Here is a 14,631-nt window from a genome sequence, read left to right on the forward strand (position 1 = left end):
TCCCTTCCCTTCCCTTCCCCTTCTTCCCCCCCCCTCAGCGTTCGACTCGGAGCTCCGAGTCTCTCTCTTTTCTTTCCTTTTATCGCCCATCCAATCATTACCCGACATCTACATTTTTCCTCGTTTTCTTTCTTCATCCTCATTTAACCTCCATTTATCGCCCCCCCTCCTTCCCCTTCTTTACCCTTCAGACTCCGCTTTTCAACCATTTTGTTTTTTTGACGTTTTTTCCTATTCCAACTTTTTTTCATCTTCGTTTTGTGTGTCTTTTTTGGACTCTCTTTCCCTCTTCTATCCTCTCTGGGAGGTTCTCCAAATTCCAATATTTTCGGAGTCCAGTCCCGTTACACCTGGATAGACTTTCCCCTCTCCTATCTCCCCTCCGTCTCATCCTCATCGCCTTCCATCCTACGTGTGGCTGAACTTCCATCGTCACTTTGTTGATTGCCATCTTCATCCTCCACCCTCAAAATTTGTCTCACATGCGGCGTGGCGACTTTTAGACCCATCTCGATCGATCAGAAATTTTTCTTCACGACGCCCATACATATGTCCGTTTTTAACTGAGGCGTCCTAGGGCACAATGGCTGGCGCGGACGAAACCCTCGCGGCCGCTGCTGCCATTCTGAGAGGTCTCGCGAAAGAATCTCCTTCCTCCGGCGCTCCTCCCTTCGACTTCGAATTTTCCCACCCTCCCGCTAATGGCTGCGACGCAAAACTCGCCAAACTACCTGGAGAATCAAGCTCGGCAAAGGCGGCTTTCGAACAAGAGTTGGAGGCTTTGGTCCGACGGGTCCGTCATCTGGAATTCCAAAATGTCAGTCACCACCAGTCAACCCCCAAATCCTCTCAGTCTTCTCTCACTCCCGGCGAGAAGGAGCCTGATTTCCTCTGGTCCTTTGGTCTCTCTCGTTTTTCGTCCCGTGACGGTTCTGACTCTTCTTGCCTCTCACAGCAGCAAAACACACATCGCCCCCATGGATCCAGACAATCGGCCACTGAACCGGAAGACCACGAAGTCGAGGAGGACATCGACGATGAGGAGAGTGACGAAGAAGAGGAGCTGAGCTCAAGGACACGCTTGGTACGCGAGGAGGACATCAGCTACCTACGGAACCATGTCCAAAAGCAAGCGGAGGAAATAAGTTTCCAGAAGGATATCATCGCCCAAGTCCGGGATGAATTACAACAACAAGAGGAACAAACACGGCGGGCCTTGACCAAAGTGGAAAATGAAGACGTCGTCCTGCTGGAGCGGGAGCTCCGCAAGCACCAGCAGGCCAACGAGGCTTTCCAGAAGGCGCTCCGGGAAATCGGCGGCATCATCACCCAGGTCGCAAACGGTGACCTGTCCATGAAGGTGCAGATCCACCCGCTGGAGATGGACCCTGAAATTGCTACCTTCAAGCGTACGATTAACACCATGATGGACCAACTGCAAGTCTTCGGTAGCGAGGTGTCACGAGTCGCGCGAGAGGTCGGAACAGAAGGCATACTCGGTGGCCAGGCCCAGATCACCGGGGTGCATGGCATCTGGAAGGAATTGACCGAGAACGTGAACATAATGGCCAAGAATCTCACCGATCAGGTCCGCGAGATCGCGGCGGTCACGACAGCGGTCGCCCACGGTGACTTGAGTCAGAAGATTGAGAGTCGTGCCCAGGGTGAAATCTTAGAACTTCAGCAAACTATCAACACCATGGTTGACCAACTTCGGACATTTGCAACAGAGGTCACCCGTGTCGCACGTGATGTTGGTACGGAGGGTGTTCTTGGTGGGCAGGCTCAAATAGAAGGGGTACAAGGCATGTGGAACGAACTCACAGTGAACGTCAACGCCATGGCGAACAATTTGACCACCCAAGTGCGTGACATCGCCACCGTTACCAAGGCTGTAGCGAAGGGTGACCTGACACAAAAGGTCCAGGCAAACTGCAAGGGCGAGATCGCCGAGCTGAAGAATATCATCAATTCCATGGTGGACCAACTACGCCAGTTTGCCCAAGAAGTCACCAAGATCGCCAAGGAGGTCGGCACCGACGGTGTCCTTGGCGGTCAAGCTACCGTGAATGATGTGGAGGGCACATGGAAGGACCTGACCGAAAATGTCAACCGCATGGCCAACAATTTGACCACCCAGGTCAGGGAGATTGCGGACGTCACCACTGCCGTTGCCAAGGGTGATCTGACGAAAAAGGTAACTGCTAATGTGCAGGGTGAAATACTGGATTTGAAAAGCACGATCAACGGCATGGTGGACCGACTCAATACGTTTGCCTTTGAGGTGAGCAAGGTCGCCCGTGAAGTCGGCACGGATGGTACGCTGGGTGGTCAAGCCAAGGTCGATAATGTGGAAGGAAAATGGAAGGATTTGACCGACAACGTGAACACCATGGCTCAGAATTTGACCTCTCAAGTGCGAAGTATATCGGACGTTACCCAGGCCATTGCCAAGGGTGATCTCAGCAAGAAGATCGAGGTGCACGCTCAAGGAGAGATCCTTACCCTGAAGGTCACCATCAATCACATGGTGGACCGGCTCGCCAAGTTCGCAACTGAGCTCAAGAAGGTCGCGCGCGACGTCGGGGTCGATGGCAAGATGGGTGGCCAGGCTAATGTCGAAGGGATTGCTGGAACGTGGAAGGAGATCACTGAGGACGTGAATACCATGGCCGAAAACTTGACATCGCAAGTGCGCGCATTCGGTGAGATTACGGATGCCGCCACCGACGGCGATTTCACCAAGCTCATCACGGTCAACGCCTCTGGCGAAATGGATGAGCTGAAGCGAAAGATCAACAAGATGGTTTCCAATCTGCGAGACAGTATTCAACGTAACACGGCCGCCAGGGAAGCCGCCGAATTGGCCAACCGCACCAAATCCGAGTTCCTGGCGAATATGAGTCACGAGATCCGGACGCCCATGAATGGCATTATCGGCATGACGCAGTTGACCTTGGACACGGATGACCTCAAGCCCTATACTCGAGAGATGTTGAATGTGGTGCACAACCTGGCGAACAGCTTGCTGACCATCATTGACGACATACTCGATATCTCCAAGATCGAAGCCAACCGTATGGTGATTGAGAGCATTCCATTCACCGTGAGGGGAACCGTTTTCAATGCTCTGAAGACCTTGGCAGTGAAGGCCAACGAGAAGTTCCTGAGTCTGACCTACCAGGTGGATAATACCGTCCCTGACTATGTCATTGGTGATCCCTTCCGTCTGCGGCAGATCATCCTGAACCTGGTCGGCAACGCCATCAAGTTCACCGAGCACGGAGAGGTCAAGCTTACCATTTGCAAGTCCGACCGCGAGCAATGTGCAGCCGACGAATATGCGTTCGAGTTCTCCGTCTCCGACACCGGCATTGGTATCGAGGAAGACAAATTAGATTTGATCTTCGACACCTTCCAGCAGGCTGACGGCTCGACTACACGGAGGTTCGGTGGAACCGGTCTTGGTCTGTCCATTTCCAAGCGTCTCGTGAACCTCATGGGTGGTGATGTTTGGGTTACTTCGGAGTATGGCCATGGCAGCACGTTCCACTTCACATGTGTGGTGAAACTGGCCGATCAGTCTTTGAGCGTCATTGCATCGCAGTTGATGCCGTACAAGAACCACCGTGTCCTCTTCATCGACAAGGGGGAGAACGGTGGCCAGGCCGAAAATGTGATGAAGATGCTCAAGCAGATCGACCTGGAGCCGCTGGTCGTGCGGAACGAGGATCATGTGCCGCCGCCTGAGATTCAGGATCCGTCGGGCAAAGAGTCCGGCCATGCCTATGATGTGATAATTGTGGACTCGGTGGCTACCGCTCGGCTGTTGCGCACGTTTGACGACTTTAAGTATGTTCCGATTGTTCTGGTGTGCCCGCTGGTCTGTGTAAGCTTGAAGTCTGCCCTTGACCTCGGTATCAGCTCCTACATGACCACGCCCTGCCAGCCGATCGATCTCGGCAATGGTATGCTACCGGCCCTGGAAGGACGTTCGACGCCGATCACAACGGATCACTCCCGGTCATTCGACATTCTGCTGGCGGAGGACAACGACGTCAACCAAAAATTGGCCGTGAAGATTCTGGAGAAGCATAACCACAACGTGTCCGTCGTCAGCAACGGTCTCGAGGCCGTGGAGGCCGTGAAGCAACGGCGCTACGATGTCATTCTGATGGATGTCCAAATGCCCGTCATGGGTGGTTTCGAAGCCACGGGCAAGATTCGCGAGTATGAGAGGGAGAGCGGTCTCAGTCGAACCCCGATCATCGCGCTGACCGCCCACGCCATGCTGGGCGATCGGGAGAAGTGCATCCAGGCCCAGATGGACGAGTACCTGTCGAAACCCCTGAAGCAAAACCAGATGATGCAGACGATCCTCAAATGTGCCACGTTAGGTGGTTCTCTTTTGGAGAAGAGCAAGGAGTCGCGGATCTCGAGCAGCGGTGAAATGCATCCGGTCCACCACAGCGGCCCTGATGGCAAGAGTCAACAGCGTCCGGGCTTGGAACCGCGGTCCATCACCGCAACAAGCACGATCAACCGCGGGGGTCTCGCCAGCCCCAGCGTTGATAGGAATGATGACCTTTCCGTTGAAAGGGTAGGCCTTCACCATCACCCTCACACATGAGATTCTTGTGACACTAACCGGCTCCATAGGCACTGTTGCGGTCCAACAGCTCGTGAGACGTTCTCAAGATTATCCTTTCGCTTGTTTTCCTTTCCTCTTTCCGAGTGGCTTCGATGCAAACCTTATACCCTATCTCTTTGCGCGCCTGTAAGAACTGTTCTTTGGCCTGGTAACCTCTTCTTGGTACCTATCTCGTTTCTCACCCAAGTTTTCTTTTCGGGGAAACACTTCTCATGTCCTACCGCACACGCCCTCCGCTTTCGCTTCATTTCCCCAGCTTCTCGGTCGATTTTCCTGCTTTGCATACGCTTGTCGCTGGTAACATTGACGACAGCCGAGCCATGGCATTTTTCTCGTTTCCTTTCTCATCTGCCTATACTATAGTGTGTTCTGATTTCGGATGTTACTGTTTATGCCAGTAAACCTCTGGTGTAAGGTGTTTGGCGCATGGAACCACCGGCGGGGTTTCTCATATAAACCTGCGGCATGGAATGAAGACCAACATGGGCCAGTCAAGCAGCGGCCGGAGGAGCCAGCATCCTTGTGCCCTGCATGCGGAATTCTCTTGCATATGTTCCACTTGACTGCCCGGCAGCTTTTCTTTTCTTCTCATCTAAACTCGTTCCTCTTTAACGCATGCTTTCTGCGTCCTAAGTCAATTTCTCCTTCCTATTTGTATTGTATTTAATCTTTTCACACTAGCAGATGAGCCCCTTGGTATGGGATCAGGAAGCCCGGAATCAGCCACTATCTCTTTTTCTTTTTTTTTCTTTCGCGTTCTATATGGCTGTATGATCGTTTGTCGACCGATGTCGGCGAAAATATGATAAGACACCATTTAGTACGGACTGGATGGATGATCTAAGCAAGTCATATTCTGAGTTACGAGCCACCAGCATCCGGACTGAACTATTAGAGTAATCCAATCAAACCTCCTACATGATAGTAAGCAATAGTACTCAGCGACACATCGATCAGTTCTCTATGTCTTTCCTCACGATTAAAAGGGACTTGATTGAAAGCACAAAGATAAAGCAATGACAAAAGAAATTGAAGTGAAATCAAACCAGACCAGACCAAACCAAGCCTACCCATCACCCTGCGGATCACGAACCGAAGATAGAATTAACCCTTCCTTCCACTCATTCTTCCATCCTTCATTCAATCCTAGAAAAGAAAAGAAATACAAGATGAAAGAAACTCATGAAAGTAGAATCCAAGTAAGTTCTCATCTCCATCATGAAGCTAGAGCTAGGCTAGGCTATGGCTGGGCCGGGCTGGATTAAGTTAGAAAAGACTGTGTTCGTTTTTTTTTTCTTTTTCTTTTATTCCTTTTTTCCTTTTTTCTGGATCATATTTGGATTAGAGAATCCCTGGGATAGTGGTGGGGACTCGAATGGGAGCGTTGGGGTCGTCGTCGCGCTCGGTGAGAGATTTAGTGGTGGGGGTTGGTTTGTTGGTTGTGGTGATGGTTGAGCTGGTTGAAGAGGTTGCTTTGGTTGTAGTTGGAGTGGCGGTGGAGGGGGAAGAAGTGGTGGAAGAGGTGCTGGTGATGGGGACTTTGGTTGTGGGTGTAGCCGAAGCAGTAGTAGTAGAGCTGCCAGACGTGGACGAGGAGGAAGAAGAGGATGAAGAGGTGGTGGTGGGGGTAGGGGCAGGGATTGTAGAGATCAGTTCCTCGGACTTGGTGATCGGTGTAGTTGTGCTGGCGCTGCTGGTGATCGGTGTAGGGGTCGTCGTAACTGTCACTTCCTCAGACTTGGTGATCGGTTTAGTTGTGCTGGTGCTAGTGCTGGTGCTGCTGCTGGTAGGGTCGCTGGCACCGGGGGTCTCAGACTGGGTCTGGAACTCCTCTTCGTCGCGGGAGGAGAAGACAGACACCTTCGGCTTCGGGGTGGAGATAGGGGAGGAGGTTGCGGAGGGGGTGACGGTGGCGGGCAGCGAGGGGGAAATCGAAGTCTGGACCTTGATGGAGGTAGTAGATGTAGTAACAACTTTGGATTGGATTGGCTTGGTGATGGGGACGCCGCTGCTTGATGGCACAAGGAGTTTGCTGCTGACGCTGCTGTCGTCGGTGTCGTTGTCATCGTCACTGTCGTCGCCGTTGTCGGTGCCTTTGCCATTTCCGTTGCCATTGCCATTGCCATTGCCGTTATCGTTATCGTTACCGTTACCGTTGCCGTTGCCGTTGCCATTGTCATTGTCATTGTCATTGTCACCGTTGTTGCCAGGATCAATGACGCTGGGGGAGACGCTGGGGAAGATGCAGGGGGTCGCAATGGGGGAAGATGGTTTGGAAGGTCCCTGACCCTTGGTCTGACCCGGGAGAGAGGGCAGACAGCTGGGAAGGATGCCGATGCTGGAGCCGGAGCCAGCTGCGGCCTCGGTTTCGCGGGCATTGAGTCCCAGGGTCGGGTTCAGGGTTGCGGTGGCACCGAAGCAGGGCAGCGAGACAGTGATGGTCACGGTGGCTCCGATGCCGGGGGCAGCGGCACTAGGGTTGGGGCCCTGGTCCGGAGCATTGGTCGGGGCGGGAGGTTGGGCTGGGACCGGGGTAGGAGTGTTGTCGAGGGGAAAACCTAGGGCATAGTGGGCCAAGGCTGCGGCCAGGATGGGGGTAGAGAAGAACATCATGGTGGTGGGTTTGAAGAAGGAACGAAGATCGAAGAGCGTGGTGGGGAAAAGTAGAGGATTTGAAAGCATCCCGCAACGAGATTATATAGGTTTCGAGAAGCATGATGTTCAGGCTATGTCATAAGGGATCAGCTGTATAAGGGTTGGGAGAATTCAGTGGCTATCATGGTGACGCTGCGGTCAAGAGAATTAGGGTCTCGGCTGCCTTGGAGACTTGCCGGGCCTGCTTCCCGGCGTATACGTCCTAGCCGTCTCATTGGTCTGGATCTGAGGATTATGTACCATTAATTCGATGTACGTAGTCTAGAGCTCTTGGAAACATTGGAATTTTCGCTTCACGTGGCGACGGTGAGAGTTTGCCATGGTTCGTAAGCACCGAGTCTTCACTTCCTTTCTTGTTTTTTTTTTTGCCTTGGCGTTCGTTCTGGAATCGTTGAGGTCATGGACCATGAGACAATTGAGTGCTTTTGAGGCCATTAATGCCAAGTGGATAGATCATTGTGTCGCAAAGCGTGTGGCATATTGCTTCAGTATATCGCAAACGGGTGACGCCAGCCGATGTGGATCAGCTTGGCTGCTGTGACACAGACCAGGCCAAGCACATAGCAACAAGTCGTGAACGTGATTAACCCCCAGTACTCGCCATTGCACCGAGATAAAATTTCACCCGCAATTGGGATCCCCGTCAGGGTGCTGTCAAGGTTAGCGCATGTTTATACCACTCTGACAGCGACAAGGAACCTACCCAAAACTCACGATCGTATACGCCGTAGCATAGTACCGGCCGTAGTTCTCAATCTTGCACAGCTGAGAAATGCAGACCGGGGTCAGGCTGATGTTGCTGCCACTGGCAAAGCCAAAAATGACGCAATATACCACCATGACAGGCACACTACTGCCGGCAGGAAGCCACAGACACGCGTTGCAGATAACACATAGAGCCACCGTCACGATGAGGGTATTGAAGCGACCCAGATAGTCGGCGACGAAGCCCGGGATCCCTCGGCCGAAGAACGAGCCCGCATTGAGGATGGCCAGAATCTGGTACGAAAATTGCGTGGACACGCCATGGTCCAAGGCATACGAAGAGATGTAACTGATCGGAACGAAGAGGCCCCATTCCACAAAGAAGACGCCAGCCGTGGTGAGTGCGAATTTCGGTTCCCGGAAGATTCGAAAATCGGGCAGCATGTTCTCCTTCACAGCCGGCTTCTTAGGCAATCGAGACTTGATCAACAGGCACGCAACGATGACCGAGATGAGGCAGAGAAGAGCAACGACCCGGGTTGCCCACGCGAATCCTATCTTCGGGAACAATGCCTCCAGGGTAAGCGGAAAGACGACCCCTCCGACAGAGCCCCCCGTAGCAGCGATGCCAGTGGCCACGCCGCGTTTCTCGTTGAAGTAATGGCCGATCGCAGCGATTGCGGGGGTGAAGATCAAGGATGCGCCGATTCCTCCAGCGACGCCGATAACCAGCATGAAATGCCAATACTGTGAGCAAAAGCCCAGAGCAATCATCATGGCCATGACCAGCACGGAGCCCGCAAAGACAAGAAATCGAGGACCCTTGGCGTCGAAAATTGGACCTATCTGCACGCCACAGAAAAAGGTCAGAAATGCGTACACCCCGAAGATCCATCCCGTAGTGCCAGAGCTGTAGTTTTGCAGCTGGTGCCCCTCAATGTACGCCTGGAAAGTCCCAATGGTGTTGACCAAACCCAGGGAGCCGAAGAGGCCCATGAAACTCCCAAAGACAACCAGCCAGGCCTCTAATCCACCTTCAGGATAGGTGTTTCCGTCCGCATCGGTTGTCACACGCGTCATTGGGACGCTGTGTGTGGAGTTGTCCGAACCAGAGGCTCCAGACGAGGGTCTGTGAAGGCCATGTTCGAGGGTTGTCTCGGCCTGTGGTAGGTTGCCATCGGATTGTACCCATGTCTGAGACTGCTTTTCTGAGGCATCGAGTGGTCTTCCATCATGGGTGTCCGTCGCGTTACTCAGCACCTTATCTTCGGCTGGTGAAGACTGTGTATACTGGGATTCGGGTAAGGTCGAAAGGCCCTTAGTTGCATGGGATCCGTCCATGTTGTTTATGTCTAAATTGCCAGAAGCCTCCATGTTTGTCGCCAAGTCCAAACAAGAGGGGAAAAGAGGGGAACCACGGCAGACCGTTCGGCCACGCAAGATTCAGTTGTCTGTGCGTGCGTTTACCCCTCTGTATGGCAGGGAGCGTGCGGAGAGACAATTTCTGAATTCAGAGAGAACAGATAGCGAAGTCTCCGACACCGAGTGTATATCCAAGGACTGCTGGATTCAAAGTCTATCAAAAACCGAAAGCGAGCACACTGTCACCTCTCTGAGCCCCGGCCTGAGACTGGATGCAGACATGCCCGATGCGAGAGTACATGCTCGGGGGGAAGTCGAAAAGGCCTTCTGGAACTGCAGGGTCTTTAGCGGCTGGTTAGCTCCGCAGTGGAGGTTTTTCCCCTTCCTACGGCGCACGCCGTTCCCCTCGTGCTTTTCTTAATTCTTCGGCTGCTCCCCTGCCCGGAAATCTTCCCATTGGCGAACCGTTGACCAGCAAGTGGGCAGATTGGATGAGTCGCCTTTCCTGGCCATGGCTGTTTGTTCCTGGTTCGCACCTCATCTGGCGTGGCAAAACCTGGCCACGCTAAACAGTATAGGGAAGGTCGCCGGAGAGTTTGGTGGGAACCAGACGGCGAGAGAAAGGCGCTGATGCAGCTGGCAACTGAATGACCCGATGGCATTCCGTTAGTAAACGATTGAGTCAGAGAAACCAACGATGGCGACTGCTCGATGTTGGGCAGAGGCACCGAGATCGACTCTGACTGGCGGGACTGGCGGGGCCGCCCGCCCATCCTCGGGCTACGGTTACAATGAAGGATCTCTCGCTGCTCGCATCCGACTTCATGGCGGGCTCTCCACTCGGCTACTGGGTTGGTCTAGCAGAGCAGATTGACCAAATGCAGTCTCTGAAATTTGGCCATTGATTGCAGAAGGCCTCGCGGACCGGATGACACTCGTCGTCAATTAGATCTCTCAGACGAGATCGGGTCCAATACATGCTGGACAAGGGTTCCATGGTTGGCCAAGAATTGGCGGTAAGAATCCAGATCGCATCTGATCTTGGATCTCCTCTGCTAAGATATAGCTATCAGGTCGTTGATTTCAGCAACGGGGCTCGGAGTATTGTAGGTATTAGCAAAAGGGAAAAGAGAAGATGACACGAATAGATAATCGACGATGTGAAACTCCCCGAAATGGCCGGTCATTGTTGTACATCCCCAGACTTTGATCGATCCATTCCAGTCGCTCGAAATGTTTACGAGACAATTCTCTATGCAAGTGAAGTCGCCCTCATTGTCCGCAGGAGCCTCTCAGCATGTGCACGCGAGTTTTAGCTAGCTCGTGACAACGATTAGATATCAACTCGCAGACACAGATGTCTGTCGGCTTGAGTCCCAGGGTAGCTCTAGGAGCTGTGGTATCCTCATTTCCCATGTGTAGGTCAGTCTAAACCCGCCATTGGATCGTGGTAGCCATTGTTTTGCATTGCATCACAGCTCCTGGGAGCCTATGCTAGGCAGTCATCACTTCCCTGGGCCAGGAGGCCCAAATGCTGGGTCTGGGTTTTCAGGCTATGCTTATTCCATGTTGCGGTTGAAGGGTCTATAGTCGGGTTAGCAGGCAGATGAGACGGTCTCGTTTCGGGAGAATTGCTCCAGTTCGAATAGTGTCCGCCAGCGACTGGTTGCATCGGCTTGCTATGGTCCCATGCGACGGGCGAGACATGCTGAATACCTCTGCATCGGTCATGAGAAGTGAGGTTGTCATTCTCTGGAAGTTGGCAGTTGGAGAGAAGCAGACAAAGGCGGACAGTCCTGGCAGTACCTACGCAACGAAGCGAAGCAGCTCGACTCGGTTGATCCTTCTTACTTGCAAGTGGAATCGGGATGGGTTCCTTTGCCTGCTGCCTCATAATCCTGAACGGACTGCATCCGAATGGTTCCCCACTTGAGGACTGGCATCGCAAAAGTAAGTCTTGCAGCCGAGTGGGTTAATTCAGCTGGTCTGCCTTTAACCGATGACTTGACGAGTAGCCGTGGCTTAGTGTCGGCACTCTGCAGTTCTTCACCAGTTCCACTTCCCACGTCACAACCAAGCTCAACACTATGAGAGGTTTATCGGGCGCTATCGTTCTGCACATCCACATTCGGACCACCGGCGTACTCCGTGAGACATAGCGGGACATTCCATGGTTTCCATCGTATCACAGCCGTCCAGAATGACGAAGTGGAGGGGACCCAGCTTGATTAATCTGTCTTATCACTAGCAAAAGCCGAAAGTCACCAGATACCGCATCAAGTGATTGTCACCGACAATCGTTATCACCACGCTAAATGCCCGTGTTTTCCGACTGCATCCCCAAGTTAGGCAAGGAGCTTCGTCTGTGTCTTCCCATGAAGCCCTCCTCCGAGGACAGCCGCTGCATCCGTCTGCGGTTCATGCCTCCTCTTGTCTTCCACGGCGGCCCGCAAGCCCCTCCTCATTGGCGCCGCCTTGACCCATTGTCGCATTCCGTTCTCCCTTAGCCCCGGCAGAGATGCCTCTGCAAGGTCCCATCACCTGGCTGCCTCGTTGCAAAATCCCCACCCCTCAGTTTCCAAATGCTCTCACAGCATGGATAGCCTGACTTGGGGAGCTCGTTCCGACAATCAGATGGTCCCGCATCTGCACCATGTCACCTTAGCGTCGCTGGATACATCATGGTTAGGCAGCATGAAAATGGTTGGCCGGCCGCATATAAATTCCCGGAACTCCCAAGCGACCGGCTCGCTGTTTGTGCAAGCCTTTCCCCTCACCTTCCTTCACAGGCTCCTTCAGTATGCTGTTCCGCAGTCTACTGTCGACGGCCGCCTTGGCCGTCTCATTGTGTGTGGATAATGTTTCCGCTGCTAAGCATGGCCGGTTTGGTCAAAAGACTCGTGATGCCATGAACATTGGGAAGCGCTCCGCCAACGCGGTGAAGCATGCACCGACGACTGCCATCGAGGATTATCAATTCCTCACCAATAAAACCAAGCGTGCGTTTCTCCCTCGGGCTAGCTGGGTGTCATAGCTGACGTGGACAGAATTCCGAGTGGAAAGCCTGCCCGATGTCCACTTCGATCTGGGTGAAATGTACTCTGGCTTGATTCCCATTGAAAAAGGCAACTTGTCGAGATCGCTCTTCTTTGTCTTTCAACCTACAATCGGGGAGCCCGTGGATGAGATTACCATCTGGCTTAACGGTGGCCCTGGATGCAGTTCTCTTGAGGCCTTCCTCCAGGAGAATGGCAGGTTCCTGTGGCAGCCTGGAACCTACCAGCCTGTGGAGAACCCATACACCTGGGTGAACCTGACTAACGTGCTGTGGTAAGTCTGGATTGCGGCGATGATCCATGGGACATGTCGAGCTAATCCATCTTGTAGGGTTGACCAACCCGTTGGAACGGGATTCTCTCTCGGTACTCCCACTGCTACATCCGAGGAAGATATTGCAGCAGACTTTGTGAAGTTCTTCAAGAATTGGCAGCAGACCTTTGGAATCAAGAACTACAAAATCTATGTCACCGGAGAAAGTTATGCGGGCCGCTATGTTCCCTACATCTCCGCGGCTTTCCTTGACCAAAACAACACGGAGCACTTTGACCTGAAGGGTGAGTCCTGGTCTCGGTCAGGTTGATCTTGTCGGCCTTTTGCTGACATCTGGACCAGGTGCAATGGCTTATGACCCGTGCATTGGCCAATTCGACTATGTGCAGGAGGAGGCACCTGTTGTGCCCTTTGTTCAGAAGAACCTCAACCTGTTCAACTTCAACACAAGCTTTATGGCGCAGCTGGAGGGTCTGCACGAGTCCTGCGGATACAAGGACTTCATCGATGAATACCTTGTCTTTCCTCCGCCCGGTGTCCAACCCCCGAAGTATATGAACTGGAGCGACCCCACCTGCGATGTGTTTGACATTGTCAACAACGAGGTTCTCAATTCCAACCCTTGCTTCAACCCCTACGAGATTAACGAGATGTGCCCTATCCTCTGGGATGTTCTTGGATTCCCCACCGAGGTTGACTACCTCCCAGCGGGTGCCACTATCTACTTCGACCGTGCCGACGTCAAGCGCGCCATGCACGCCCCGAACATCACCTGGTCCGAGTGCTCGGTGGAGAGCGTCTTCGTTGGTGATGGCGGTGGTGGCGGTCCCGAGCAGGAGGGTGACCTCTCAGCCAACCCCATCGAGCATGTCCTGCCGCAGGTCATTGAGGGCACCAACCGAGTTCTCATCGGCAACGGTGACTTTGACATGATCATCCTCACCAACGGCACTCTGCTGTCGATCCAGAACATGACCTGGAACGGCCAGCTTGGCTTCCAGACTGCGCCCAGCACCCCGATCAACATCGACATCCCGGACCTGATGTACAACGAGGTGTACATCGAGAACGGCTATGACCCGCAAGAAGGGCAGGGTGTCATGGGCATCCAGCACTTTGAGCGTGGTCTGATGTGGGCGGAGACCTTCCAGAGCGGACACATGCAGCCTCAATTCCAGCCGCGAGTATCCTACCGTCACCTTGAGTGGCTGCTCGGACGGAGGGACACTCTGTGATGGCTGACAATATGTGAGAGATGTCATGATATGGGTTACGATATGTAGATAGGTTGTATGCGATGTACATGGAGCTGATGAATAGTTATTTCTACGTAGATCCTAGCTGCCCATAATCGACTACCCCTTCTGATCAGTCCCAGACAAAGAAACATATGATCCTATACCTCGCCATCAGGAATCTATTGCGCCCCCCCCCCCTGCCCCCCCAAAATATCCCCAAACCCTCATATCCCACACATAATACTCCACACAACCGCCATTATACCGCACGAGAAAATCCACTCAATCTAATTTAATAACAAACCCATGATACCCTCCATCTTATCCTTCACCCCCTTTCCCCAACTCAAAACTATCCTATCAAATCCAAAGATCCACTACACGTCAAGTATAGTGATATACTCTGCCCCCGGGGAGAATAAGCAAAAAGCAAGACGCAAGGAGATAGAAGGTACGAGGTCATAATATACTTTTCTGGATCGTGGAAAGTTTAAAAAAGCTTCATTTCATATTTAGGCTAATTTCGATTTTGGAGAATTAGGATTTAGGTTTTGGGACGGGTACCTTTTATCTTTTGGGTTGGGGGGGAGTTGGTTGTGTTGTAGATGTGGGTATGGCTGGTTTGGGGATTGCGTGAGGGTGTGATTATTTTTGATGGCATTGTAGAGTACTTTGGTTGAGGAGGGGGTG

The 14,631-nt window shown here is 52.8% G+C and overlaps 5 protein-coding genes across 5 annotated transcripts; 2 read left to right on the plus strand and 3 right to left on the minus strand.

Annotated features, from left to right (window-relative positions):
• Positions 1 to 583: 583 nt before the first annotated feature.
• Positions 584 to 4,698, plus strand: tcsC (putative two-component osmosensing histidine kinase (Bos1); the record flags this gene model as incomplete). The annotated part of the gene is made up of 3 exons (XM_025717810.1): positions 584 to 918; positions 988 to 1,018; positions 1,094 to 4,698. The coding sequence occupies 3 exons, from the start codon at positions 584 to 586 to the stop codon at positions 4,628 to 4,630; spliced, it is 3,903 nt and encodes a 1,300-aa protein (XP_025574887.1). The 3' UTR covers positions 4,631 to 4,698.
• A 1,256-nt stretch (positions 4,699 to 5,954) lies between these two features.
• Positions 5,955 to 7,562, minus strand: BO80DRAFT_91881 (uncharacterized protein). Its single transcript, XM_025724918.1, has one exon. The coding sequence runs from the start codon at positions 7,331 to 7,333 to the stop codon at positions 5,993 to 5,995; it is 1,341 nt and encodes a 446-aa protein (XP_025574888.1). The 5' UTR covers positions 7,334 to 7,562; the 3' UTR covers positions 5,955 to 5,992.
• Positions 7,563 to 7,791: 229 nt separating this feature from the next.
• Positions 7,792 to 9,352, minus strand: BO80DRAFT_356362 (MCT family MFS transporter; the record flags this gene model as incomplete). Its single annotated transcript, XM_025715788.1, has 2 exons — positions 7,792 to 7,957; positions 8,010 to 9,352. The coding sequence occupies 2 exons, from the start codon at positions 9,350 to 9,352 to the stop codon at positions 7,792 to 7,794; spliced, it is 1,509 nt and encodes a 502-aa protein (XP_025574889.1).
• Positions 9,353 to 9,551: 199 nt separating this feature from the next.
• BO80DRAFT_91841 (uncharacterized protein) lies at positions 9,552 to 10,132 on the minus strand. Its single transcript, XM_025724917.1, has one exon. It carries the CDS (start codon positions 10,033 to 10,035, stop codon positions 9,718 to 9,720), a length of 318 nt encoding a protein of 105 aa, XP_025574890.1. The 5' UTR covers positions 10,036 to 10,132; the 3' UTR covers positions 9,552 to 9,717.
• A 2,031-nt stretch (positions 10,133 to 12,163) lies between these two features.
• Positions 12,164 to 14,100, plus strand: sxa2 (putative pheromone processing carboxypeptidase (Sxa2)). Its single transcript, XM_025719504.1, has 4 exons — positions 12,164 to 12,372; positions 12,421 to 12,703; positions 12,761 to 12,987; positions 13,046 to 14,100. Exons 1-4 carry the CDS (start codon positions 12,174 to 12,176, stop codon positions 13,936 to 13,938), a joined length of 1,602 nt encoding a protein of 533 aa, XP_025574891.1. The 5' UTR covers positions 12,164 to 12,173; the 3' UTR covers positions 13,939 to 14,100.
• The last annotated feature ends 531 nt before the right edge of the window (positions 14,101 to 14,631 follow it).

Source organism: Aspergillus ibericus (genome assembly GCF_003184845.1).
Source record: "Aspergillus ibericus CBS 121593 unplaced genomic scaffold BO80scaffold_21, whole genome shotgun sequence".
Taxonomy (NCBI): Eukaryota; Fungi; Ascomycota; class Eurotiomycetes; order Eurotiales; family Aspergillaceae; genus Aspergillus; species Aspergillus ibericus.